The 26238-nt window shown below is 44.6% G+C and overlaps 2 protein-coding genes across 2 annotated transcripts; both read right to left on the bottom strand.

Moving 5' to 3' along the window:
- Positions 1-3209: 3209 nt before the first annotated feature.
- LOC118663992 (receptor-interacting serine/threonine-protein kinase 3-like) lies at positions 3210-7615 on the bottom strand. The gene is given in 11 exon segments (XM_036323901.1): positions 3210-3684; positions 4511-4571; positions 4699-4784; positions 4787-5039; positions 5275-5354; positions 5465-5632; positions 5841-5887; positions 6013-6158; positions 6635-6944; positions 7099-7239; positions 7450-7615. Coding segments are annotated over 11 exon segments (1503 nt in total). The 5' UTR covers positions 7470-7615; the 3' UTR covers positions 3210-3493.
- Positions 7616-15924: 8309 nt separating this feature from the next.
- Positions 15925-16149, bottom strand: LOC118672074 (ATP synthase subunit epsilon, mitochondrial-like). The gene has a single exon (XM_036341476.1). It carries the CDS (start codon positions 16147-16149, stop codon positions 15925-15927), a length of 225 nt encoding a protein of 74 aa, XP_036197369.1.
- Between the last annotated feature and the right edge of the window lie 10089 nt (positions 16150-26238).

Raw genomic sequence — 26238 nt, 5'->3', positions numbered from 1 at the left:
GTGCACGATTTTTGTTCAGTCTCTTCCCACATCCTCCACACCCCTTCCCCCTCGCCCAGAGAGTAGTCAGTTCACTCCCTTTCTATGCCCCTGATTCTATTATATTCACCAGTTTATTCTGTTCATCAGATTATTTATTCACTTGATTTTTATTTGTTTTATTTTTTTAATAAATTTTTATTGTTCAGATTATTGCAGTTGTTCCACTTTTTTCCCCCCATAGCTCCCCTCCACCCAGTTCCCACCCCACTCTCTGCCCTTACGCCCCCCCACTCCCCCACTGTCCTCATCCATAGGTGTACACTTTTTGTTGCCTGATCAAAGGTGATACCTGTGGAAGATGTAGCTATTTCCATTTGCGTTGTGTCCCTGTGTTCAGAAAGTTGTCTCATGACTTGTTCACGCTCTACTCCGAAAGGGTACAGAGACACGTAATGGCTTTTTAAAATAATGTGTCCTCTTATGTTTAAAATGAGGGTTTTGCTACCAAAAGTGAGAAGAAAGCAACTCTACAGCTGCCCTTGCCCCTCTCACCCTTCGTGTGATAGTTGTAGGTGGGGATGCGTGCTGGTTCACGGGCCGTCGACCAAGCCATCTGGGCGGCACCCATGGTTCCACCGGCTTCCCAGGGACTGTCTCAGTCTCACAGGGACCGTCCAGGCCTCCCAGGGACCGTCTCAGCCTTCCAGCCTCCCAGGGACCATCTGGGCCTCCCAGGGACCGTCTCAGCCCCCCAGGGACTGTCTCAGCCTCACTGGGACCGTCTCTCACTTGATTTTTAGATTCACTTGTTGATAGATGTGTATTTGTTGTTCATAATTTGTATCTTTACCTTTTTCTTCTTCTTCCTCTTCTTAAAGGATACCTTTAAGCATTTCATATAATACTGGTTTGGTGGTGATGAACTCCTTTAGCTTTTCCTTATCTGTGAAGCTCTTTATCTGACCTTCAATTCTAAATGATAGCTTTGCTGGGTAGAGTAATCTTGGTTGTAGGTTCTTGGTATTCATCACTTTGAATATTTCTTGCCACTCCCTTCTGGCCTGCAAAGTTTCTGTTGAGAAATCCGCTGACAGTCATATGGGTACTCCCTTGTAGGTAACTGAGTTTCTTTCTCTTGCTGTTTTTAAGATTCTCTCTTTATCTTTTGCTCTTGGCATTTTAATTATGATGTGTCTTGGTGTGGTCCTCTTTGGATTCCTTTTGTTTGGGTTTCTCTGCCCTTCCTGGACTTGTAAGTCTATTTCTTTCACCAGGTAGGGGAAGTTTTCTGTCATTATTTCTTCAAAGAGGTTTTCAATATCTTGCTCTCTCTCTTCTTCTGGCACCCCCATAATTCGGATGTTGGTACGCTTGAAGTTGTTCCATAGACTCTTTACACTATGTTCATATTTTTGGATTCCTTTTTCATTTTGCTTTTCCGGTTGGGTGTTTTTTGCTTCTTCGTATTTCAAATCTTTGACTTGATTCTTGCGGTCCTCTAGTCTGCTGTCAGAACTTTGTATAATATTCTTTATTTCAGTCAGTGTATGCTTAATTTCTAGTTGGTCCTTTTTCATATTCTCGAGGGTCTCACTAGATTTTTTGAGGGTCTCACTAAATTTATCAGTGGTTTCACTAGACTAATTGAGGGTCTTACTAAATTTATTGGCGGTTTCTAGAAAATTCTTGAAAAACCTTATAAGTGTGGTTTTGAACTCTATATCCATAGTTTTCTTTCCTCCATTTCTGTCATTTGTGACTTGTTTCTTTTCTCTGTATTTTTTATGCTTCCCTGTGTTGATAGAGTGGCTTTCTGTGCTAGGTGTCCGATAGGGCCCAGTGGCTCAGTCTCCCCAATTACCTAAGGTGGACACTCTTGATGCACCCCTTTGTGGGCTGTGTGCACAGTCTTGTTGTAGTGAAGCCTTGATTGTTGTAGGTATCACTGGGAGGAATTGACCTCCAGGCCAATTGGCTGTGAGAATCAGCTGTGTCTGCAGTGGAAGAACTGTGCTGGAGACACCCTTCTGGGGCAAGACTTGCCTCAGTGGGGCTTTGGTGCTCACTGAGTCTGCCCCCTGAGTGTGTCCCTTATGGATCTGAGGAGTTGTAATCTGGATGGTCCCACTCTGACCACTGGGTACACTGGCTCTTGGATCGCTAAGGAGGTGCTAATTTAGCCTCTGTCTGAGGCTACCCAGCAGGAGCTATGGATAGATCTGCAGATTCCTTTTCTTTGTTTGCGGTTTGGAGGTGCCCAGATGAGGCCCAGCTGTGAAGCAATGCAAGCTGCTGTGGGGCCTTGGGCCTTCTTTTGGAAGTTCTGGGTCTCTCTGACCCAGCTGCAGTTTGTTGGGTAATTTTCAGATTGAAAAGGGCTGGGCCTTTCATATGCAAAAGCCTCTGCATGCAGCTTGGGTAGGGTGGGGTCTCTGGGGATCAACAGGTTGGAGCAAGCAGCTATGGCTGCTCCTCAGTCCTACCCTAAGAGTCCCTGCATCTCAGTGTCCTGGTAATCGCTGCAATCACCTCTGAGAGAAAGCCGCCCTCAAGTTCTGACCGATGCCAGACAGACCAGTTTCTCCCCATATGAGTCTGGGTCCCCAGAGACTCACCCTGAACTGGAGTTCAGAGATGTCGGGAGCCTGTGTCTCGCTCCCGATTGAAAAAGACAGCCGAGTCCTCAGTTGCCAGCCCTTTCCACGTGTGCCTCTGTACCTAAGCACTTTACTTCCGCACCTCCTCTGAGTCTCAGTGTGCTTTTCTCTTTCCTTCTAGTTGTAGAATTTCCACTCGGCCAGCCTTCCTGTGGTTCAGGATGATGTCCGTTTTGTCTTTTAGTTGTATTTTTGAAGTGGTTGTGCGAGACAGCAATTTCTGGTGTTTACCTATGCCGCCATTTTAGTTTCTCTGCTTTTTTTGACTCAAAATAAACCAAACCCATTTAAAAGAAGGAGGGCAGGGATGGGAGCCTGGAGGAGTGGCTGAGAAAACCCTCTGCTTCAGGCAGGGGGGGACAGGCGAGGCAAGATTTTGAAGCTTCAGTCTTTCCTGAGGCCTGGTGCCTCTGACCACAGTTGTCCCAGGCTTTTGGATTCCACTTGGTGTCTGCCATCGCTTCAGCTCTCTGCTCCTGATGGTCCTGCTCTGGCTTCCTATCCCTAGTTGTTGGGGTGAGGGGTGGAGAGCAGAGGGTGTGGTCTCTCTTCATATTCTAGCCCTAACTACTTCTCATCTGTTGTTTGATTAAGAGATTCCAATTATAGACCAAACAGTATTAATTAAGGTGACAGCAAAAAAGATTGTGGATAATTTTAATTTTCCTTAGTGTTTGCATACATTATTTTTACAAACACTTGAAGAAGGAAGAAGATTGTGCTTATGCAAAGATTTAGTTATAAGGATATTCACTGAAATGTTGTTAAAATAGTGGGGGGAAAAACCCAGAACCCTAAATATCCAATAATAAGAAAAAGATTAAATATATTATGCAATAGAAGACTATGCTTCCTCAATTTTTGTCATTATTATACTGGCCCTGTGACCCAGTCCAGATGTTAGCTTCTTGTGGCACTTCGTTTGAAGCTACTTGTGGTCGGGGGGTGCTGCCAGCTCCACCCAAGACATAATAAGGTATCATCATGTGGTTGTTGTTTCCAATCTGCACTGCTTGACTGTTATAGATGGAAGGGTACCATGTCCCTTGAAAAGAAACAGAGGTGTTAGTGTGAGGGTTAAGTCTTCAGCAACTTAGGAGGAGCAGCAGAGTGGAGGGGCAGCAGCACCTCGTGTTCGCCCCGGGGAAATGCAGAGATGGGGTCTCAGGGCCTCCCAGGGAAGGTGTCAGGGATGCCTTTGCCTTTCGGGGCAGACTGCCCCTTCAGAACTGGGTGTGCAGAAGCTCAAGAGTGGTGGCAGCTGACGTTTCTGACCCGGGTAATTGGATCTTTTCTGCTTGGAAGCCCTCAGTACTGACATAGCCACAATGGAATTTGGGGGTTCACAGAGTTGGTGCTGGGGAGCTAGAAGGCCTAGGACAAATCCAGGCTTTGCTGTGATCTCAGCAGGATCCAATCCCAAAGAGCATCCGTTTCTTCATTTATGAAATGAGAAGATTAGAGTAAGTGGCCTCTAGCCCTTTCTTTCCCCTTTTCTACCCCTCCTTGGATAGGAGCTAGCAGCACCCCACACAAGGAGCTTCAAAAGAGGGCTTCTATATATGGTCTAGAGCAGCGGTTCTCAACCTGTGGGTCGTCACCCCTTTGGGGGTCGAACGACCCTTTCACAGGGGTCTCCTAAGACCATCGGAAAACACATATGTAATTACATATTGTTTTTGTGATTAATCACTATGCTTTAATTATGTTTAATTTGTAACAATGAAATTGGGGGTCACCACAACATGAGGAACTGTATTAAAGGGTCGCGGCATTAGGAAGGTTGAGAACCACTGGTCTAGAGGATGGAGCTGGTGGAGGAATTGAGCAGGGGGTAAGGGGGAGGGGAGAGAAGGAGTGGGTATGGTTACCTGGTATTGGACTTGGTCCTGGCTCCTTGGGAGGCCAGTTGGTGCCACCTCTCTCAGCCCCCTGTGAACAACACAGAGCTCTCAAGCTCCCTGTCTTGAGGCCTCTTTCCACAGCATACTTCCTCAGTCCCAAGTTTTCCCTGAAAAGGGGACAAGATTGGCATCCCCTAGACCTGCCAAAGTCTCACCTGAGTTCCTTGGGGTCCAGGACCTGGGGTCCAAGCCGAGGTGGGGTTGGGCACCCGGTTTCTGAATGGTGAGGTCTCTGAAGTTGGGCAGTTGAATCCGAAGGCGCCCCTGCTGTCCAGGGATGCGGAACATGCTTTTTCTGTGCCTCAATCTTCTCAGGAAGGTTTCCACATTTTTCAGAAACAGAGCTGGGGGGCCCTTTCAGATTCAGGTTTTTCAGCATGTCAGAGACCCTGGAATCAGGGATTGCCGCACGGCCATCCATTTCTGTCCCCCTTGAGCCTGGCTCAGGGGCAGACAACATGTTGCTGCTCCTGTACTCTGACAGGAACTTCTTCACCTGCAAGGACAGGGAGAACTTGCTGGGTGTGGGGGTGGGAGAGCCAGTGTACACCCTAGGAAGACGTCTCTTGGCCCATAAACTGCTGTCAGGGAATCAGGAATGAGGTGGGGAGAGTGGGATGAGGGCTAGGACATAAAGAGCAGTGGTCAGTGGGGAGTCACTGGGTACCAAGAGAGCCATGTGGTGCCATTCCTTCCCAGCTCTCAGATTGGGGCTGGTGTTGGGTACTCACTGTGGAGACTGCAGCATCCATTTTTGTACCAGCTTCATCTCGTACCAGGTGGAGGGCTTTCTCAGTGTTTGTTCGGCAGTCTGGAGAGAAGGCAGAGTGGGTGGCAGGTGAGCAAAACTTCTTTCTCTGGGAAAGTCCTCTGCTGACAGATTGAGGCCCAACCCAGCTGCCAGTTTAGTGGCCCGTTTACCTTGGAAGGAAGGCCTGTTCTCGGGATCATGGCTCCAGCAGCGCTGAATCAACTCCACTAGTCCCTCCAGGCCAGGAGTCTCAGGGCCGGGCTGGGGCAGCTCTGTCAGTGGGGGCCGGTCCTGGCTCTCACACACACCTCGCTGCACCAGTGATGGCTGGTTCACTACTGAGGTGGGGGTGGGGACATGAAGGGAAAGCATTCGGAGTAGGAGGGGCGACCTGCTCCCTCATAGAACGGGGCAGGGAGTGTAGTCCAAGGGGAGAGGAGGGGCGGGTAGGACAGTCTGAGCAGGTAAGCAGGAAGTGGAGGGCTTGGGGGCTTTCAGGAGGAGGGCGCCTGGGTTAAGGATCCAATAGTCTGCTTGAAGTCTTACTCTCAGCTTCTCTTCCTGCAAGCACTGCCCAGATTAGGATCCCAAAGCTGCAAGAGACAAAAAGCTGAGGCCTCTCCCAACCTCTGGCAAAGCTTCTCTTTCATACCCTTCCCCTAGAAGGGCCCAGAGAGGTGTAAAAATTGGGGGGGTGTGTTCGGCATGGGTGTCTTACCTGTAGACATCACTGGCCATAGTAGCTTTCTGGTTTACATCAGCCAATAGTTCTGGGGCCAAGTAGGCTGGGGTGCCCCCTGACACCCCAGACCCTGCCCCTGACTGTGAGCCTCCCAGAAATGTGGACAGGCCAAAATCTGCCAGCTGCAAAGGAAGGGAAGGAGGAGGAAGTAGGGGATGGATAATGCCAGGCAGCTCCAGAATCCTCTTCTTTCCCCCACCCCCACCCCCACCCAAGGTACAGGTCCAGCCTTGTAAAGGGGGTGAGGAGGGTTAGGAAAACAGTAGGACCAATTGGGCCTTGGTTTGAAGGTCTGCGTCCCCTCTGAGGGTGGGTCAAAGTCTGAGTCTCCTGGGCGGCCAGCCATGGGTCTTTGGAGAGCCTAGTGGGTGGGCAGGTGGAAGTGGCTGTGTTGGTCAGGGCCTCTATCACTTGGTGTGGCAGGAGCTAAAGCTTCTGGATAGGCCTTGACATTTGGGCAGCCCTGTGTCCAGAGGGAGATGCTGAGGATATTTAGTAGACAGAGCTGCAGCAGATGCTTTTTCAGTTGGTGGGGCTGGAGTGGCTCTAGGGCACAACCTATCTAGAGTCTGCTGGGCTGGGATGCGGACAGGCTGACCTTGGCATGCAGGTCTGGGTCCAGCAGGACGTTGGAGGGCTTCAGGTCCCGGTGCAGAAGCACGGGGTTCTGGCTGTGCAGGTAACACATCCCGAGCACCAACTCCTGCAGCAGGCGGCAGATAAGTGGCCAGGGCCGAGGGCATTGGGGTTGTAGCAACCCTGCCAGGGAACCGTTCTCCATGAATTGAGTCACCAGAGCCGGCCCCAACACATGGTCCCACTCCAGCTTTTCGGTGATCCCCATCAGGGTCAGCACATTGGGGTGACGCAGACTTGCCATGGCCATCACTTCCCTGGATATCATCTTCCTATATTCCAGGAGAGAGTTGGAGTCTTGCTCTGCTGGGCAGATTCCTCCCTTCCCCACTCAAGCCCCTCCCCGACCCCCCACCCCCTCCCCAGTACAGCAGTCCGCTGCCTCAGCAAGACCCTGGCTAGTCAACCAGCAGCGGGGACACTCACGAGTCAACGATCTTGACTGCCACATTGTAACCCCATGTCTGGTGTTGTGCCTGGAACACTGTGCCGAACCCGCCTTGGCCGATGAACTTCGGGTTCTTCAAGTCCTCGATGGACACCAGGGGGGCTGGGGCACCTTTCTGCCTGGGAGAAGAGGTCTCTTCACCAGCTGGTATTGGTCCCAAGTCCCTGCTGCTTCCCACAACCCCTCTGCTCCATGGCCCCCCGTGACTCAGTAGGGTCAGTACAATCCACAGCCTCCCCCGTGAGCCCCACTGTCCCCTGGCCTTAGTACCGGCACAACGGCAGGCCCAGATAAGTCCAAGGGGCATCTGTGTCTCATTCTCCACTCACCATAACTTGCTGCAAGACATCAAACTGGAAGGTGCCAGGGGCTTCTGGAAGTTTCAAGTTCACACAAATGGAGTGACTTCGAGAATAGGGTTTGTGGTAGAGAGGGGTCTGGGGGTGAGGAGAAGGGTCAATCTCCAGGCCACCTAAGTCACTGAACTGATTCTGCTTCCCTGCTCTGAGTGACAGAACAACTTCCTGTTACAAGGGCAGTTGAGGTTCCTCCTGCCTCTGCAGTTCCCGCCCCAAAGGGGCTGGGCAGAACAGAAACTTAGTGCTTGTCTTTTCTAACTGGCATTTCCTTGAGCAGCCTGCTACATGCCACAGCCTGGTTAGGGGTCACTTGCATTTATGGTGCCATGAAGGAGTCCTCACGTTCCAGGAACCCACAATCAACCCATTCCTACAGCCAGTGTCTCTCCCTTCTCCCAAAGGCCTCCCAGCTCCAGCACCTGCCAGGCCTGGGCTGGGCATGGGATGGTGCTGAGGAGGATTTCGTGGACCTAAGGCTCATCTCTCCCTCAGCTCCCCTAAGATCAGAGCTAACACTTCTGTCATGCTCACCATGTGCCAGATACAAAGATGAGCTTATTTATTCTCACATCAATCCTTAGGGCATGTGTACTGCTTTCATCCCTTCTTTATGGATAAGAAAACACAGGCACTGATAGTTTACCTCGCCCAAGCCAGTGTGGAACTTCAGAGCCTGGCTCCCAACCATCAAGCTTTCCTATTTTCACATCGGCTTCAGGGCTGTACCACTCAGGTGGTGGTGAAGGTGGTTGAGGAAGGTGTGAAGCATCCAACTGTGTGCTGAGGGGGCCCTGTCTGTATTCCTACCCAGTCCCTGACAGCTGCTGTCACTGAGGCCAGGCCCTGGCATTGGTAGTGACTTGTCTTCTGTCAAGATCAAGACCCACTCCCAGGGCCTTGTGGTATGAATGGCCCAGCCAGCGGCTTGCTGACATGGAGGTGTACGCCGCAGTGGAAACACCTCAGAGCGTCCCTGCCCTCTCCCCCCCATGCCAACTCCTTCATGCTTATTCCCCGGTTTATACACCTTCCCCATAAGCCTATGCTCTGGACAAGGGCTTTTCAGAACTCAGGAGCTCCGGGAGCCTTAGGGATTTGGGTAGACAAAAAGTTATTTTACCCACGCAATGCCTGACCAGGGCTGGAGCTTGTGGGGAACAGATATAGCCAGCTCTGGGCACCCAGTCCTTCACAGGGAGACCATAACTTCTAGGGCTTCCTTAAGAAACCGATCACCCCAGCTGGGGCTCCATACTCTTTGGGAGAAAGAGGAGGTTGGGCTTCTTTATGGTTTAGGGGCTCTCACCTGCACAGCTGACAGAATCAATCTGAAACAGACTTTATTGCAGAGATATGACGGTATCTCACAGACTATAAAGGCAAGTGCATCAGGTCCTCAAAAAAGTGTAGTCAAGAGCAAAGAGCTATCAGAGAGGGCAGCCATTCCCTTCATGATTCTCTTTTGGGAGAAGACCCTGGGCTCAATATCTGGGCTGCACTCAAGGGAAGCAGGCAGAAAGGAGGTAGAGGGGTATTTAAAGACGTCCCCCCCTTCCCCCCCCCCAAAAAAAAAGGCCTTTCTATGGTAGAATTTCTTAGATTGGGACAAGACCCTGAGAATCATGGGTAAGCCACTATAAAGTATAGGGCTGGGAATAGTTTCAGAGCTTGTACTGCTTTTTTAAAAAAAATAATTTTTTTATTGATTACAGAGAGGAAGGGAGAGAGATAGAAACAGAAGCAATCAATGATGAGAGAGAATCATTGATCAGTTACTTCCTGCATATGCCCTACTAGGGATGGAGCCCAAAACCAGGGCATGTGCCCTTGACCAGAATTGAACCAGGGACCCTTTAGTCCACAGGCTGATGCTCAATCCACTGAGTCAAACCAGCTAGGGCCCTGTACTGCTTTTTTGACTCAAAATAAACCAAACCCATTTAAAAGAAGGAGGGCAGGGATGGGAGCCTGGAGGAGTGGCTGAGAAGACCTTCTGCTTCAGGCAGGAGGGGACAGGCGAGGCGAGATTGTGAAGCTTCAGCCTTTCCTGAGGCCTGGTGCCTCTGACCACAGTTGTCCCAGGCTTTTGGATTCCACTTGGTGTCTGCCATCGCTTCAGCTCTCTGCTCCTGATGGTCCTGCTCTGGCTTCCTATCCCTAGTTGTTGGGGTGAGGGGTGGAGAGCAGAGGGTGTGGTCTCTCTTCATATTCTAGCCCTGACTACTTCTCATCTGTTGTTTGATTAAGAGATTCCAATTATAGACCAAACAGTATTAATTAAGGTGACAGCAAAAAAGATTTTGGATAATTTTAATTTTCCTTAGTGTTTGCATATATTATTTTTACAAACACTTAAAGAAGAAAGAAGATCGCGATTATGCAAAGATTTAGTTATAAGGATATTCACTGAAATGTTGTTGAAACAGTGAAAAAAACCCACAGAACCCTAAATATTCAATAATAAGAAAAAGATTAAATAAATTATGCAATAGAAGACTATGTAGACCCTGGCAGGGTAGCATGATTGGTTAGAGCCTAGTTCTGATACACCAAGGTTGCGGGTTCAAACCTGGGACAGGACACATACAAGAATCAACCAATGAATCTATAAATAAGTGGAACAATAAATTCATGTTTTTTTCCCCTCTCTCCCTGTGTCTCTCTCTAAAACCAATCAATAAAAAAAATGTAAAAGAGAAGACTATGTAACCATTAAAATGATGCTCTAGATCAGCGGTTCTCAACCTGTGGGTCACGACCCCTTCACAGGGGTCACCTAAGACTATCAGAAAACACATATATAATTATGTATTGTTTTTGTGAGTAATCACTATGCTTTAATTATGTTCAATTTGTAACAATGAAAATACATCCTGCATATCAGATATTTACATTACGGTTCATAACAGTAGCAAAATTACAGTTATGAAGTAGCAACGAAAATAATTTTATGTTGGGGTCACCACAACATGAGGAACTGTATTAAAGGGTCACGGCATTAGAAAGGTTGAGAACCACTGCTCTAGACCTATATTTATTTATATTACAAGTGTTTTTCATATTTCAAGTGGGAAAAAGGCAGGTTAGAAAACAACATGTACCATATAATCACTTAAGAAAAATCTCTTCCAGTACTATGAGTTCTCAAAAGCTTCCTATAACAGAAAACTTAAATGCTATATAAAACACAACAAATACATATTTTTAAAATTCTTTAGTAAGTGCCCCCAAATAAAGGTAATCTACCAAGAGAATCCCCCTGACAATACAAAACAAAAGGTAAACGTAAATAAATGGAGAGGTCAACTAACTAGAAACCTAGAGCTTTAGGGACTGGGTAGGAGTATGGAAGGTTGGGGAGAACCAGACACTACCAGTGATGGCAAACCTATGACACGTGTGTCAGAGGTGACATGCAAACTCATTTTTTTGGTTGATTTTTCTTTGTTAAATGGCATTTAAATATATAAAATAAATATCAAAAATATAAGTCTTTGTTTTACTATGGTTGCAAATATCAAAAAATTTCTATATGTGACACGGCACTAGTTAGGTTAGGGTTTTTCAAAATGCTGACACGCCGAGCTCAAAAGGTTCGCCATCACTGCACTAAGCCCTAGGGTTGAGGAGGATGGAAGAGCTAAATGTGAGACACCATCTTCTGCCCAAAGCTGGGACCGTTAAAAAGATTACATTCTTAGTGCAAAGAATAAAGTCCACCTGCTTACAGAGGGAACCTACAAGGAAAACTGTCTAGGCTGCAGCACTTTGATTAAATAAACCATACACTGGAAAATTTAAGTAGCCCAGATTATTAATGCCCCCTAGAGTCCAGCAGGGGCAAACTGAATCCTCCTTAGAGGAAAGCAGCCTCAATCCAGGCTTCTGGTTTAAATTTAGCCAAATTTAAACTTACAAAAATATTACTAAATATATAAGGATTCAAATCATCATGAGGGAGAATCAGCTGGAACAATAATGAACAGGTTTAGACCTTTAGGGACTTCAGCGTTTGGAATAATCAGATAATCTAAAGAAGTTATTGTGAAATGTTTAAAGTATGAAAGATAGAGCAGAAAAACTGAATAAGGAATCCGAGATTATAAAAAAATGCCCAGACAGCTTTAGGAAAAAATAAAATATAAAAAAAAGTATGGCCCTAACCGATTTGGCTCAGTGGATGGAGCGTCGGCCTGCGGACTGAAGAGTCCCAGGTTCGATTCCAGTCAAGGGCATGTACCTTGGTTGCGGGCACATCCCCAGTAGGGGGTGTGCAGGAGGCAACTAATCGATGCTTCTCTCTTATCGATGTTTCTAACTCTCTATCCCTCTCCCTTCCTCTCTGTAAAATAATCAATAAAATATATATTAAAAAAAAAAAGTATGTAACCACTAAAATTAAAGTTGCAATCCTTGATTAAGCAGAAGATACAGCTGAAGAGAGAAAAGGTGCCAAGTTCACACTGTGAGCTTTGGGACTGGCTGAATGTTCTCCGAGCGCCCCCCCCCTCCCCCACCTTGCATGGGTCATTATTACCATCAAATCATCAACAATGATAAAAGCTAGTCTGTTTACAGTTCATAGTCCACAAAGCACTTTCACAGTATGTCATCACAAGCCTGTGAGGGGGGACCAATTGTCAGGTTTTGCAGATGAAGAAATAAAAAGACCTCACTTTTGTCTGGATGTGAAAGACAAACTTAAAGTGATAAGACCCTTTTTTACTGTGACCGTGCAGAACCCTCCCCCTGGCACAAGTCTGCTCTACTCATCAGGGAAACCCTTATCTCTGCTCCCAGCTGCGGAAAAACAAACCTTGACCAGAGAAGGACTATGCAACTATGAGCAAATGAACTGAGACTGGGCTGCACCAAACTTAGAAAAGTCAAACAAACAAACCCTAGGGTCTGAGCAGAGGGGTTTGAAGAGACTGTTCCACTTCGAAAGGGGTCTGTGATATTTCGATTTATAATAAGGAATATATATATTTGTCTTTGATCCCGTTCCTGGCAACAGACCTCCTGAAACCCTTGGAATTTCCTCTGAAGAAAGTGGGAAAAGGTGCCTTTTTTAAGATAATGAAGTGACTTTGGGGAAAACCCTTAGGTAAACTAAGAACTGGGCTGGTTGCCAGGGGAAGCAACCTGGTGTTTGGAGAGTTGGAACTTTCAGTCTCACCTGCTCCAAGGCGGGCAGAGGAGCAGCAGTTGGAATCCATTGCCAATGTCCAATGATTCAGCCACGCCCCTGTATGAAGCCTCCATAAAACCCCAAAAGGACGGGACTCAGAGAGCTTCCAGCTGGATGAACAAGTGGAGGTCCTGGGAGGCTGGTGCCTGAAGAGAGCCTGGGAGCTCCAAGCCCTCTCCCACATACCTTGCCCTATGCGTCTCTCCATCTGGCTACTCCCGAGTTGTTTCCTTTTATAATAAACCGGTAATTCAGTAAGTAAAATGTTTCTCTGAGTTCTGTGAGCCGCTTTCAAAAATTAATCGGACCCAAGGTGGAAATTGTGGGAACCTCCAATCTATAGTCAGTTGGTCAGAAGCGCAGGTGACAATCTGGACTTCTGATTGGCGTCTGAAGAGGGGTGTCAGTCTTGTAGGACTGAGCCCTGAACCTGTGGGATCTGATGTTACCTCCAGGTAGATAGGGTCAGAATTGAGTGGAATTGGGGGACACCCGGCTAGTGTCAGAGAACTTCTTGGTGTTGTGGGGACCCCTCCGCCACCACACACACGTCCATTAGAATTGGGTTCAGAACCGTTAGGATCCCACCTGCGGTGGCTTCTGCTTCTCTCTGCCCTAGGGGTTCCTTGTTGGGAGCCCCCTTCCGTGCCCAGGGCGTGCTCTTCTCCTTTAGCATTCCAAGCAGGGCTAAAGCCCTTTTAACTTGTTTTTCTGTAGCAAAGCTGAGAGACTGGTGCTTTCATAAGAAGCATGGTGCCCCTAGGGACACCTGCCCCAGCAAAATGGAATCCCTGCTTGTCATCTGTTTCTTCACAGAGCGCATTTTGAAGTGGTGCTCCAGTGGCAGCACCTAACTTGCTGTCTACGCACGCAGAGCAAGGGAGGCTGGGAAAGGTAACTTATTTTTATTCTGTCTTTGCACCATGGGACTAAAAAGGTTTTGAGCAGCTGTAAATGATATGTCCACACACATACGATGGCCACTGTGCACCGTCCATCCCCTTCATAGGGACTCCTGTCTTTGTTTTCTGTGCCTAATTAATGTGCACTCCCAGCCCCTCTCCTCCAGGCCACTGCTTCAAATTGCTTCCCTAGCTGGACAGCCTAATGGTCAAAGCACAGGCTCTTAGGTCAGGCTACCTGGGATTGAATTCTGGCTCTACAAGTTACTAGCTGTTGGACATTCAGCGATTTACTCAATCGCTCTGAGCTTCAGTTAATTGTAATACCTATTGGATTGGGTTGCTGTGAGGATGAAATGAAATGAGGCTTGAAAGAACATAGCGCATTTCCAGGCACATATTACATGCTTGATAAGTGATAGGCGTTAATACAGTAACCATAATGGTGTTTCTAATCTGAGGAACATTTCTAACTCTCAACTTATTTGTAGAGCAGAGACAAATGATTTAACTGCTGCTCAGTGAAATAGCCAGCATTTCCTTCTCTTGGTAAATTCCCAGCCCCACCCTTCCTCCCCTTTAATGACTAACCCCCTCAGGTATTCTCTCTCCTCTCTCCCAGACGCTTGTTCTGAGGGAACGGTTGAGGGAGTCAGTCACATCCCTGCTGTGGTCTTGAGGAGAGAGGGCTTTCATCCTGGGTCTGTAGGCACTGGAGGTTGTCTGCTTGGCACAGAGTTGCTCACCAGGATTGAGGCGCTTACATTGTTAACCCAGGCATGGTTCTGAGCCCGAGGCAGCTGCTTTTGGTGCCCCATGCCACATGTCCTCAGGCCACCTTTGACTTGAACTGCAGGCGTGGTGGATGGTCCCCACAACCCTGCCAGTGGCCCAGGCAGAGGCCTTGTCTCTGTTTTTCGCCCTCAGTTGACAGAGGTGTGGCAACAAGAGAGGAGAGTTAATGCTCTGAGTGTAATCCTACCAGGTTGGACACGGACACAGGTCAGCGTCCCAGCCTCCGGATCTTCAGAGGGTCAATTCTAAGGTGTATTCTACAGATCTGCAGAGAGGCTCTGGCTGGGCTGCGCTCCACGTCAGTGGTGAGCTCTTGTACCTTTTTATTGGCATTTCTCCTTCCCTGATTTACATCTTCTTTTCTTTTTAAAAATATGTTTTTATTGATTTTAGAGAGAGTAGAAGGGAGAAGAACAAAGAGATAGAAATCCTGATTGGAACTGAACCGGTTACCTCTTGGTTCATAGATGGAAGCTCGACCCCTGAGCCACACCATCCGGGCCCCTGAGTTGAATTTTCTGCCCCCTGCCTCCTCATCCCTGGGGCCACCCTCCAGGAAGTCTCAAGTTCTGGTCTCAGGCACTGTGTTCAGGGGAACACAATCCAAGCCCTCTGCCCTGTTTCCTCCTCATTGTTTCTCTTCTGAATATCTTGGTGACTAGGACCCCTCCCTATCTGGAAGGAAAGAGGAAAGGAGGGGAAAGGAAGGGGATAGAAAGGAATCTGACTACCTCAGAGATGGGGCATAACGTACTCTGCCATCTAGGATGGGCTAGGCACGCTCTCATCTGGTATCTCACTCAAATTTTAACGACAAACCGGTGAGGCAGATTATTATTCACCCTGTTTTATGGATGAAGGAACTGAAGAGGCTGTGAGCGGGCAGTAACCAGCCCTGGCCAAGGCCATAAATAACTTCGTAGCAGAACAGGGTTTTAAACCCAGATTTATGCTCTTTCAGCCACTTCCCTTTATGGGTGGGGTTCTTTAAAATTATCTGAAAGCAAGACTTTTTTTCTTTTCTTTTCTTTTTTACTATACTAGTACTTGTCAATCTATGAATAAGACAGGTATTCCCCTCCCCCCATGAAGTAATATCATTATATCTCCTTTCCTTCCTTCCTTCTGTCCTTCCATTCTTTCTTTTTAAATAACCAGAAGTCTGTTGGGGCTTTTGGAGAGTTTGCAATTTTCTCCCCTTTTTTGAATGTATTGGGGTGACACTGGTTAATAAAATAAGACAGGTTTCAGGTGCACAATTCCACAACATTTCATCTTTACACCCTATTGTGTGTTCACCACCTCAAGTGTCAAGTCAAGTTTACATCCATCACCGTTTATGCCCTCATATCCTCCTCCAACTCCCTCTACATCCCCACCCCCACAATCACCACACTGTTGTCCATTTCCCTGAGTTTTTTTTCTCTTCTCTTTTGCTCAACTTCTCTACCACCCCCATCCACCGATGGGCACTTGGGTTGTTTTCAATCTGCCATAACATGTGTTCACACATCTTAACTTTGAAAATGTAGCATTTCAAACTTTGCTCAGGGTAGATTATTCCTTTTTCACTTTCACAACTTTTATGCTGCTGCCAGAAGTCTTCTTGGCATTTGCTTTGAATTCTGTTTTCCGTGCGACTTTCACTGCTTTTGCAGAGATCTGGGAGTATGGGATGTAGCTGAGTCCAGTCTGTTGCCAATAGCCACCATGATGTTGGACCCAATCACGAGGATGCATCAAAGTCAGCTCAGTGGTGACCTGGGAAGGATTTTGAGTCATGTAAGACTATTAGCATTTTTAATTAAGTATGTTAATAATGTTATTGAAGTAGAGTTGAGATCTAGCTGGTTTTGCTCATTGGCTACAGCATCAGCCCATGAACTGAAGGGTCACGAGTTTGATTCCAGTCAAAGGCAGGTACCTTGGTTGCAGATTCCATCTCTGGCCCAGGTTATAGCACGTGCCGGAGCCATCCAATTGATGTGTCTCTCTCACATCAATGTTTCTTTCCCCCCTGTCCCTTCCACTCTCTCTAAAAAAATCAATGAAGTTTACTTTCAATAAACTGCACATATTTAAGGTGAACAATGGGATGAGTTTTGACATATGTATATGCCCATGAAACCATCACCACAATTAAGATAGTGAACATATTTATCACACTCAACAGTTTCCTTGTGCCCCTTTACAATTCGTCCCTTCTGCCTTTCTATGCCAACCCCCCTGTCTTGGCAACTACTAATTTGCTTAGTATCAATTTAGATTGGTTGTCTTTTCTATTTTATATAAATGAAATCACATAGTATGTATTCTTTACTGTCTGATCTCTTTCACTCAATGTAATTTTTTTGAGGTTCACTTACATTGTTGTGTGTGTCAATAGTTCATTCTTTTTTATTGTGGGATTGTGGGGTAGTATTCCATTGTACCACAATTTCTTCATCCATTCACCTGTTCATGGACAATAATTTTTGGCTATTACAAATAAAGCCCCGATGAATATTAATGTACAAGTCTTTGTATGAGCATACGCTTTCAATTCTCTTTGAAAAATATCTAAGAGTAGAATGGCTCAATCATATGGTAGATATAAATCTAACTTTTGAAGAAACTGTTAAAATGATTTCCCAGAGTGGTTACACAATCTTATATTCCCACCAGCAATGTGAGAGTTCCAGCTCTTCTCTTTCCTTTCCAGTGCCTGATATGCCCAATGCTAGCTGTTCTGACAGGCATCACATTATGGTTTTAATTTCCATTTCCATGATGACTAATGACATTGAGCCTCTTTTCATGTGTTTACTTGCCATCCACATATCTTCTTAGATAAGTGTCTGTTTAAAATTTTGTCCATATTTTATTGAATCGTTTGTTTTCTTATTATTGAGTTTTAAATTTTCTTATATATTTGTTTTTCTCTTTGGTGGACTGTGTTTTTTGGTGTCATCTATAAGAGATCTTTGCAAATCTAAGGTCACAATTATTTTTTTCTTGTTTTCTTCTAAAAGTTTTAGATAAAGATTTTTACATTCATATGTTAGTTTTTAAAAATATATATTTTTATTGATTTCAGAGAGGAATGAAGAGAGAGATAGAAACATCAATGATGAGAGAGAATAATTGATTGGCTGCCTCCTGAACACCCCCTACTGGGGATCGAGCCTGCAACCCAGGCATGTGCCCTTGACTAGAATCTAACCTGGGACCCTTCAGTCCGCAAGCCGATGCTCTATCCAATGAGCCAAACCAGCTAGGGCTATATCTGTTAGTTTTATTTATTTATTTATTTATTTTAATATATTTTTATTGATTTTTTACAGAGAGGAAGGGAGAGAGATAGAGAGTTAGAAACATCGATGAGAGAGAAACATCGATCAGCTGCCTCCTGCACACCCCCCACTGGGGATGTGCCCGCAACCAAGGTACACGCCCCTGACCGGAATCGAACCCGGGATCCTTGAGTCCGCAGGCCGACGCTCTATCCACCGAGCTAAACCGGTTTTGGCCTGTTAGTTTTATTTAAAAATAGATCTACTCAAATTTAAGGTTCAGACATCTCTGATTAGGGGATGTGTGTGTGTGTACCTCTTGGATCTTTTTTGACCTTTTTCCTCTTTTTTTAAAAAAATATTTTTTTATTGATTTCAGAGGAAAAGAGAGGGAGAGAGAGATAGAAACATCAATGATGAGAGAGAATCATTGATCAGCTGCCTCCTGCACACCCCTACTGGGGATCAAGCCCACAACCACGCCATGCGCTCTTGACCAGAATTGAACCCGGAACCTTTCCGTCCACAGGCCAACACTCTATCCATTGAGCCAAATCGGCTAGGGCTCTCTTGGTTTTTATAGAAATTTATTTTGAAAGTGTTAGATTGACTCACATTTGATAAAGGAACTACAGATGGGGAATTTGTGTAGCTTAGGCCAGTTTTTGGATGGAAGAGGGTGCCTTCCACACCTGAAGCTTCGGTGTGGAGGTAGACAGATAGCTCAAAGCATGAAGGATGTTAAAGTGACCACTAGTCTCACCGAAAGATGTGCCTTCTCTGGCAAAGGTTTAAAGGGTTTTGCTTTGTTTTAATATTGGAGGCTGTGGAAAGGTTCTGATCTGTGTTGCAGCATGATCAGATTTGTGATTTAGGAAGACCAAGCCAGTGTCTTCTTGGAGCATGGATTGAGTTGGGGAGATCTGGAGGCAGAGAAAACAGGAGACCACAGAGCAATTTAAGAAAGATGATGAAGCCCTGAACACAGTTAATGACAGTGGGGATGGAGAGGATGGAACACAGACTGGAGATATTTCAGGGGCATTAATAAAGGATTTGGAGGATGAGAGATAAGGAATATTAGAAGTTCCTATTCTGGGACATTGAGGGAATAATACCATGAACGGAGATGTGGAACATAGAAAGGGCACATATTATGTGTGGGAATGGATTCTGTTAGGATGTGGGCACATTTGTGTGAGAGCCCAGTGCTGCAGCCTCAAGGGATCCCCAGAAGGCAGGAGGAAGCCTGCGACTAGAGCAAGAAGAGTGGCAAGCACTGGGCTGAAATTAATGGCATCAACCAAGAGAGTCTATGGAGGGAGAAAGGAAGAAGGTAGAGGACAGAGAACCCCGCATTATGAAGGTGAGGCCAACAGAAGAGAAATTACTGAGAGAAACAGAGGTCAGGGAGGCAGGGGCAGAATCAGGAGAGAATCATCAGAGTCAGCTGCTACTGAGAAGGCATTAAGTTTGAGTTTCCCCAGAAGAAGAGCCAGAGCATGGATTTGGCACAGGTAGTTTTTTGGAGAGTGATCCCAGGAAGCAGGAGTGAGGAATCACAGAAAATGAGGTAGGGAAAGGGAAAAGTCAATAAAAGGGTGTTTTATTGAGATTGTGGTTGTAGGCAATGCAGGCTTCATTCCAGAACTTCCAAACTTAGAGAATGACTCCCAGAATTGTCCACATGAAAGATGGGAGTCTGGAATATCCATCTGCCAATGTCTGTACTCATTAATTGAGGATCGCACCTGGATACGAACTGCCTGCACTTCCAGACTATGATTGCATCAGAGTGCACTAGGAGAGGAGTGATGTGCAAGTCCCATTGCATGGGAGAAGGACTTTATAATGGTTCATTTTATTTATCAACTGGGAGGGTATTTTTGGATGAGATTAACATTTACATTGGTGAACTTTGAGTAAAGCAGCCTTCATAATGTAGGTGGGCCTTATGTAGTTAGTTGAAGGAATTATCCAGCAGACTGCCTTCAGACTTCATCTGTACCATCAGTTCTCTTGGGTCTCCAGCCTGCTTGCTTTTGGACTGAAACTGCACCATTGGCTCTCCTCAGTCTTGAGCCTGCAGGCCCACAATGAAGATTATAGACTTGGCATCCTCCATAGTTCTCTCTCTCTCTCTCTCTCTCTCTCTATATATATATATATATATATACACACATATATATATACATATATATACATATATATGCATATATATGTATATGTATATATACATACACATATATGTGTGTGTATATATATATACATACACATATATATGTGTGTGTGTGTGTATATATATATATATATACACACACACACACACACACACACACACACACACACAAATCCTACTGGTTTTGTTTTTCTGGAGAACTGTGACTAATACAGACCTGAAGTAGGATGTGAAGGTTAAGGTGCAGACCTAAAGTAGGATATTGGCAGTGCAAGGTGAGTATGAGCTCACACAGAACTGTCCACTACAGCTGTGGCTGAACTCAGGATGTGACCATAGTCATCTGCTAAAGATAGTAAATAGGAGAAGACTCACACAGCTTGTGGGGTTTGAAAGTAAAAAAGAGACTATGGAGAGGAGTTCTGTGTTTCATTTTGAGTGAGTTAATGAGTGTGTGCGATCTGCAGAAATTACCATTGAGAAGTTTGGTAGTGAAGGGAAGGAAAACAAATGAATGTTAGGTTAAGCAAGGAAAAGGATCAAGGGATTTTTTTAAATCTTTTTCTCTTTCTTTAGGATGGATGACTTGAGACTGTGGAGAAGAGGGAGTAGCAGTAGAGAGGGGAAAGTTCCAGGCCTAAGAGCGGGAGTGAGGACCCTGAATAGTGGGTAAGCACAGTTTCAGAAGGTAAAAAGATTAGCCTTGCTCAGAATTAAGAATGTCTTTTTATGAAAAGAAAACAGGAAATAGGAAATAAGTTAAGATACTGAGTTACACAGAAGAGATAAGAAGGAAATAGTTTCTATATGCTCAGACAAGCAGGGAAGAGAGAGGTAATGTGTAGTTTAGTGTCAATAATGCAGGTTTGGAGTCAGATTGATAGACCTCGGCTGGGATTTCAGTTTCAACATTTCAGCTGTTTGTTTTGGGGAAAATTCCTTAATCTCTGTGTCAATGTCCATATACTGTATATATAATGTGGAACTAATTAATATCTACTTAACAAGGTTAGTGGGTGGAGAGAAGTATATGACATATGTATTACAATGTCTGTCACATAATAGACACTTAAAAGAGAATAATGATTATTAAGTAAAGCAATTTCCTGAGTGGGAAAAAATAAGTGGGGCTTGGGTATGGATGAACTCTTATGAAAAGTGGGAAATAGAGACAAATCTATTATTTATAGGATTTTTTCAGTTCTAGATTTTACACTTAATTATTTTTATAGATTTCATTTCTCTGCTGAAATTTTCCATCTTACCATCTACTTTCTCAAACTTATTAATTGCAGTTATTTCAAAATCCATGTCTTATAAGTCTAATATTTGGATCAGCTGTGGGTCTGTTACTATTGAGTATTTTTTTCCCTCTTGGTTTTCAGTAATTTGATGATATCTCCTGAGGCATCTGATAATTTCTGAATGAATGACAGTTATTTTGTCTAAAAAATTGTAGAGATGGTTGTGTCTGAATAATACTAGATTTCTTCAAAGATAATTCACTTTAATTTCTGGCAGGCAATTAAAAGAGGGGAAAATCACTTTAATCCAATGTGGGGTTGAGTTGATTTGAAGCTGAGTTTCAGCCTTAGTGTAGGCTGATCTATTTCCAGATTGTCCTTTGTGCCAATTATCAATTAACCCTAGTCCTAGCCCCACCCTTCACTTCCTGCTTTACAATACAGGAGCTGAATTCTGTAAATATTTTTCTTTTGCCAGCTGGCACAATGTTAAGCATTGTCAGTAGAGGGTGCTGGAGAAACACTGGAGGAGGAAGAGGTCTCTCCCTAGTTCTGATGTTCCTTTGGCCAGGCTCCAGTGGCATGAACCACTTCTTTAGTGCATGGCAGTCAGCAGTGCTCAGCAGCCAACAGCTTCGCCTGTCACCTCCTTGGGTAGCTTCTCAGCGAACTGCAAATGATGAGGCACCTCCCCATGAATGACTTCCCCTGGCATCTTCTTGGGCATCTCAGCAACTCCTCACACCAGCTAGTGAGCCAGGTCCTCTTAAACTAAGTCTGGATCTCAGCCCTGGGAGAAAGTTTGGGACAGGATGGGTGGTCTTTCTTGGATATTTTATTTCAGTTCTAGGAGGGGGAGCTTTTTTTTGTATCTGCTATTCCCCCTTTCTTTAGAATTCTCTTTTCTTCTTACTAGCCAATCTCTCAGGAATTCAGTGACCTATTATAGTTAACTAGAAGCCTGTTGCACGAAGATTTGTGCAATAGGCCTTCCTTCCCCTGGTTGCTGGTACCAGTTTTCCTCCGGCACCTGGGACCCAGGCCTTTAGTCTGGCTGCAGCAGAGAAGCCAAGCCTCTTCAGTTTTTAGTCTTCAGTCTTCAGTCTTCATTCAGTCTTCAGTCTTCACTCCAGCCAGAGCCTTCAGTCTTTGCTCCTTGCCTGCGTATGCAAATTAACTGCCATCTTTGCTGGGTTAATTTGCATAGTCACTCTGATTATCTGGTGGGTGTGGCAGAGTGACACCAATTTGCATGTTTCTCTTTTATTAGTGTAGATACTTCTTTATATTAAACTTTACCAGTTCAGATTCCTGTGTGGTAGCTGCTTGATTAAGCCCTGACTGATACAGCTATAGTCCTAGGATAAAATTCTTCAGGGGCTCTGACTGAAATCTTGGGGGAATTTATAAGGGCCCTCCTTCTTTACAGGTCTTTAACTCCAATTTTTGTTTCCCCAGTACCACAAGACTGCTGAAAGTTCTCTGCAGGCTCTTACCTAATAATTGGGGATCATTATTCTGTCTACCACATCTTATTTCTTAGAACTATGGATCCTGGTAATAGATAAACAATACCATTTATTAGTCACTAGGTCAAAGTATAAAGAGACCTTAACCTCAATATGTATCTCCTTGATGGTGAATTAAATGATTGTTCAATAAGCCATTCCACTAATTGATTGGTAGGGTTGTATGCAGCAAAACCTTAGAGAATATGTGGGGCACGCACAATTGGATATGAATAAAGATCATGCAAAATAAATGTTCACATTACTTCCACATTATAGCAAGGCAAATTATGTGAGTTTCTGAGGGACCAGGTAGCAATTCCTATAGAACAAGTTAATGATGAGCAGTATGGAATTTTAGGGTTGGAAGTTTGCTTTCAATGCCATTGGATAGCTACAGATAGGAGAACAAAGAACTTAGAACACAGAATATCCACCTTGAAGCCCAGAAGAAAATATAGCACTGCTTCATGCAACTTTCTTTCATAGATGTCAGATATAAACTAAACTGATATTGCACATCATTGAACTGCAGATGAGTTTATAACCTCACCAGGATTCTGCAGTGAAAGTAAGAATAATGATTTGGAAAAATATCAGGAACTTGGCAATCCAAATATGGACATAAAAAAAGAACTAGAGCTCTAACCAGTTTGGCTCAGTGGATAGAGCGTCGGCCTGCAGACCGAGAGGTCCCAGGTTCGATTCTGGTCAAGGGCATGTACCTTGGTTGTGGGCACATCCCCGGTAGGAGGTGTGCAGGAGGCAGCTGATCAATGTTTCTCTATCATCTATGTTTCTAACTCTCTATCCCTCTCCCTTTCTCTCTGTAAAATATTAATAAAATACATTAAAAAAAAGAACTAGAAGTCTTGGGAAAATCCAATCCCATAGTCTCCTTTGAAGCAATTCACTGTTTCCTCCTTGCAGAGGGGAGAGTGGGACTCTGCTTTGCTATGCTCCACCCCCTCTACACTCACCCCCATGCACTCATCCTCTGACCAGGATGGACCAGGGAATGAGAAGCAATAACGTGTCAAAGTAAATAGGAATGCTACCCAGAAGGACCTGTAGGAATTTACTAAGGCAAAATCGAGGGAATTATATGTGATTATGAAATTGAATGTACTTGGCTGGGTGCTCAGTTGGTTAGAGTATCATCCAATATGGCAAGGTTTTGGGTTCAGGACACATATAAGAATCAACAAATTGAATGCATAAATAAGTGGAACAACAAATCTCTCTCTCTCTCTCTCTCTCTCTCTCTCTCTCTCTCTCTCTCTCCCTCTCTCTCTCTCTCTCTCTCTCTCTCTCTCTCTCTCTCTCTCTCATAAAAAAATTGAATGTATATGATCATGAATTTAATTGGATCATGAATTCATCAAAAAAGACGAGACCTAATTTTACCTGGAACCAAATTGATTGCAATAAAGGTCTACAACATATATTGCAAATGTTTAGCCTACAAAAATGCCTCAGTATCTGCAATTTTAAATGTCTCTTTGGTTTTGCCCTTTGCCTAATGATTCAGGAGAAGCATAGTTCTTCCTGAGAGCGGAGAGAAAGTGTCTCTGGTTACAGTGAAGACTCTGAATAGTTGCTGTAGACAACATCCTAGACGGCATCCTTAAAATAGGATAACCATAAAGCTCATAAATTGGCTTCTTAACTATGTAAAGAACTTGATTTTACTCTGCAATACACAGTGAGAATAATTACATGGTAAGTCAAGAGTATTCTATATTAGAGGAAAGGACAGTATGAGTAATTGGATTTATGGATAATCTCCAAATCCCATTTCTCTAGTTGGCAGAGGCTGCTAATCGACCCCATGACCTTTCTTCCCATCTTCCTTAGTAATAAAACCTGACATTTTTAGCTTCACATATGTGCACTTGGAAGAAATTCACTTCCCAGCCTCCCTTACAGCTATATATGGCCATATGACTAAATTTTGGCCACTTGGAAGTAAATATAAATGGTGGGGGTGGGGAGGGCATGTGTTCTTCTCTTATTTTGTTGTTCTTGGTTTAAATATGGGTGTGATGGCTGGTCCTTGAGCAGCCATTTTCCATGAAGTGGAATGCTAAGGATGGTGGAACAGCAAGCTAGAAGGAGCTTGGGAGCCTGAAGGTTGTGGAACTGCCATACCAGACCTTGACTGCCTACCTGGAGAGCCTTTGCATGAGAGAGAAGTAAACTTCTATTTCACTTAAACTGTAGGTTTAAGGTTTTTATGTCATACACAGCCAAGCCTAATTCTAATGGGTGCACCTAGTTATTTAAACACCATCTCCTACCAACTGTTCAATTAGTCAACCACTATCTTCTATCAATCTCTGTATCCCAGAGCTTAGCATGGTGTATGGTACATAATAGATTTTTATTAAATGTGAGAGATTGGATAGACAATGGACAATGGCCAGGCCATATATAACAATAGAACTCTGACCCATAATCTGCAGCAACTAGCCTGGGAAACCAACCCATTGTTTATACCAGTCAGCCCAGGAAGCTAGTCTACTGTCTGTAAGACAGACTTGTAGGAAGTCAGACCACTGTCTTCAGCAACCAGCCCAGGAAGCCATATAGTAAGGCCTGTAACAATCTCCCCAAAGCCAGATCTTGATTAATATGTGAAAACTTTCCTACTTTTTGTCCCCACTTTCAACTTAGGACCGATTGGAGAAAGCCAAATAGTGCACCCTTACCCAGTCACATAGGCACCCTGCTTCCACTCAGCCCACCTACAGTTTCCCTATCCAATCAACATACCCAATGCTTTCCTTTTTTTTTTTTTTTCACTATACAGCTTTCCCATTCTTTTACCTGACTTTGAGTCTCTGCCAAAATGCAAGTGATGGTGACTTGTTACAACTCCATTGCTGTAACAAGCTCTGAATAAATAGCTTTTGCCTGTCTCATTTAATTGGTCTTCATTTATTTCTACAAATGTTTGTTAAATAGATAAAACTTAAAAAGTAAGAGACTTTCGTAGAAAAAAAAAAAAAGACAAAGCCCTCTCAGAGAACTGTACACTCTAGTAAGGTACACAGACATTAAATAAATACATACATAATGTATTATGCATGTATTCACAGTGTTATGAATGCTATGAGAATGCTATGGGATTGTAGCTGAGATCTAGAGATGAATAAAAGTTAGTTAGACAAAGAGGATTGTGTGTAAAGAGAGAAGGAACAGTATCTGTGGAGTCCTGGGAACAGGAAGGACTTGGTACAGACCGGGAACTGAAAACATCCAGCACCATGCAGAGACTGTGCCTCAGGTTCTGAGGACTAGTTCCCCAGAACCACTGGTTTGCATCCTTCCTGAAGCCTCATTCTCCTTTTCTGTTAGTTCTGTGATCTCATCTTTCAATATGGCCCTCTTTTGCTTAACTTATATGGAGTCAGTTTCTGTTGCTTCCAACCAAACATCTCTTATTGATAGAATTGCTTTGTTATATCTCCAGAATTATTGTTTTGTTAAACTCTTTTATTAGTATATAACCTTTCATATATTTATGTCTTATCTCTCAATCATAAAATATGTACCTGGAAGGAGCCACTAACTTTGGGGGTGATTTGTTACACAGCATTTGCTCAGGCTTCAGGTTCAGGAACTAGGTCACAAAATCTGGTCCCTTGTGCCTGAGCTTGGTGTCA

This window comes from Myotis myotis, unplaced genomic scaffold (genome assembly GCF_014108235.1).
Source record: "Myotis myotis isolate mMyoMyo1 unplaced genomic scaffold, mMyoMyo1.p scaffold_m19_p_1, whole genome shotgun sequence".
NCBI classification, from domain to species: Eukaryota; Metazoa; Chordata; class Mammalia; order Chiroptera; family Vespertilionidae; genus Myotis; species Myotis myotis.
The sequence above is the reverse complement of the archived record's forward strand: the minus strand, read 5'-3'. Positions and strand labels throughout refer to the sequence as shown.

Bases quoted from the DNA above. Each gene is read 5' to 3' on its own strand.
- LOC118672074 (XM_036341476.1), bottom strand. From the start codon at position 16,149: ATGACTCAAAATCCTTCCCAGGTCACCACTGAGCTGACTTTGATGCAT.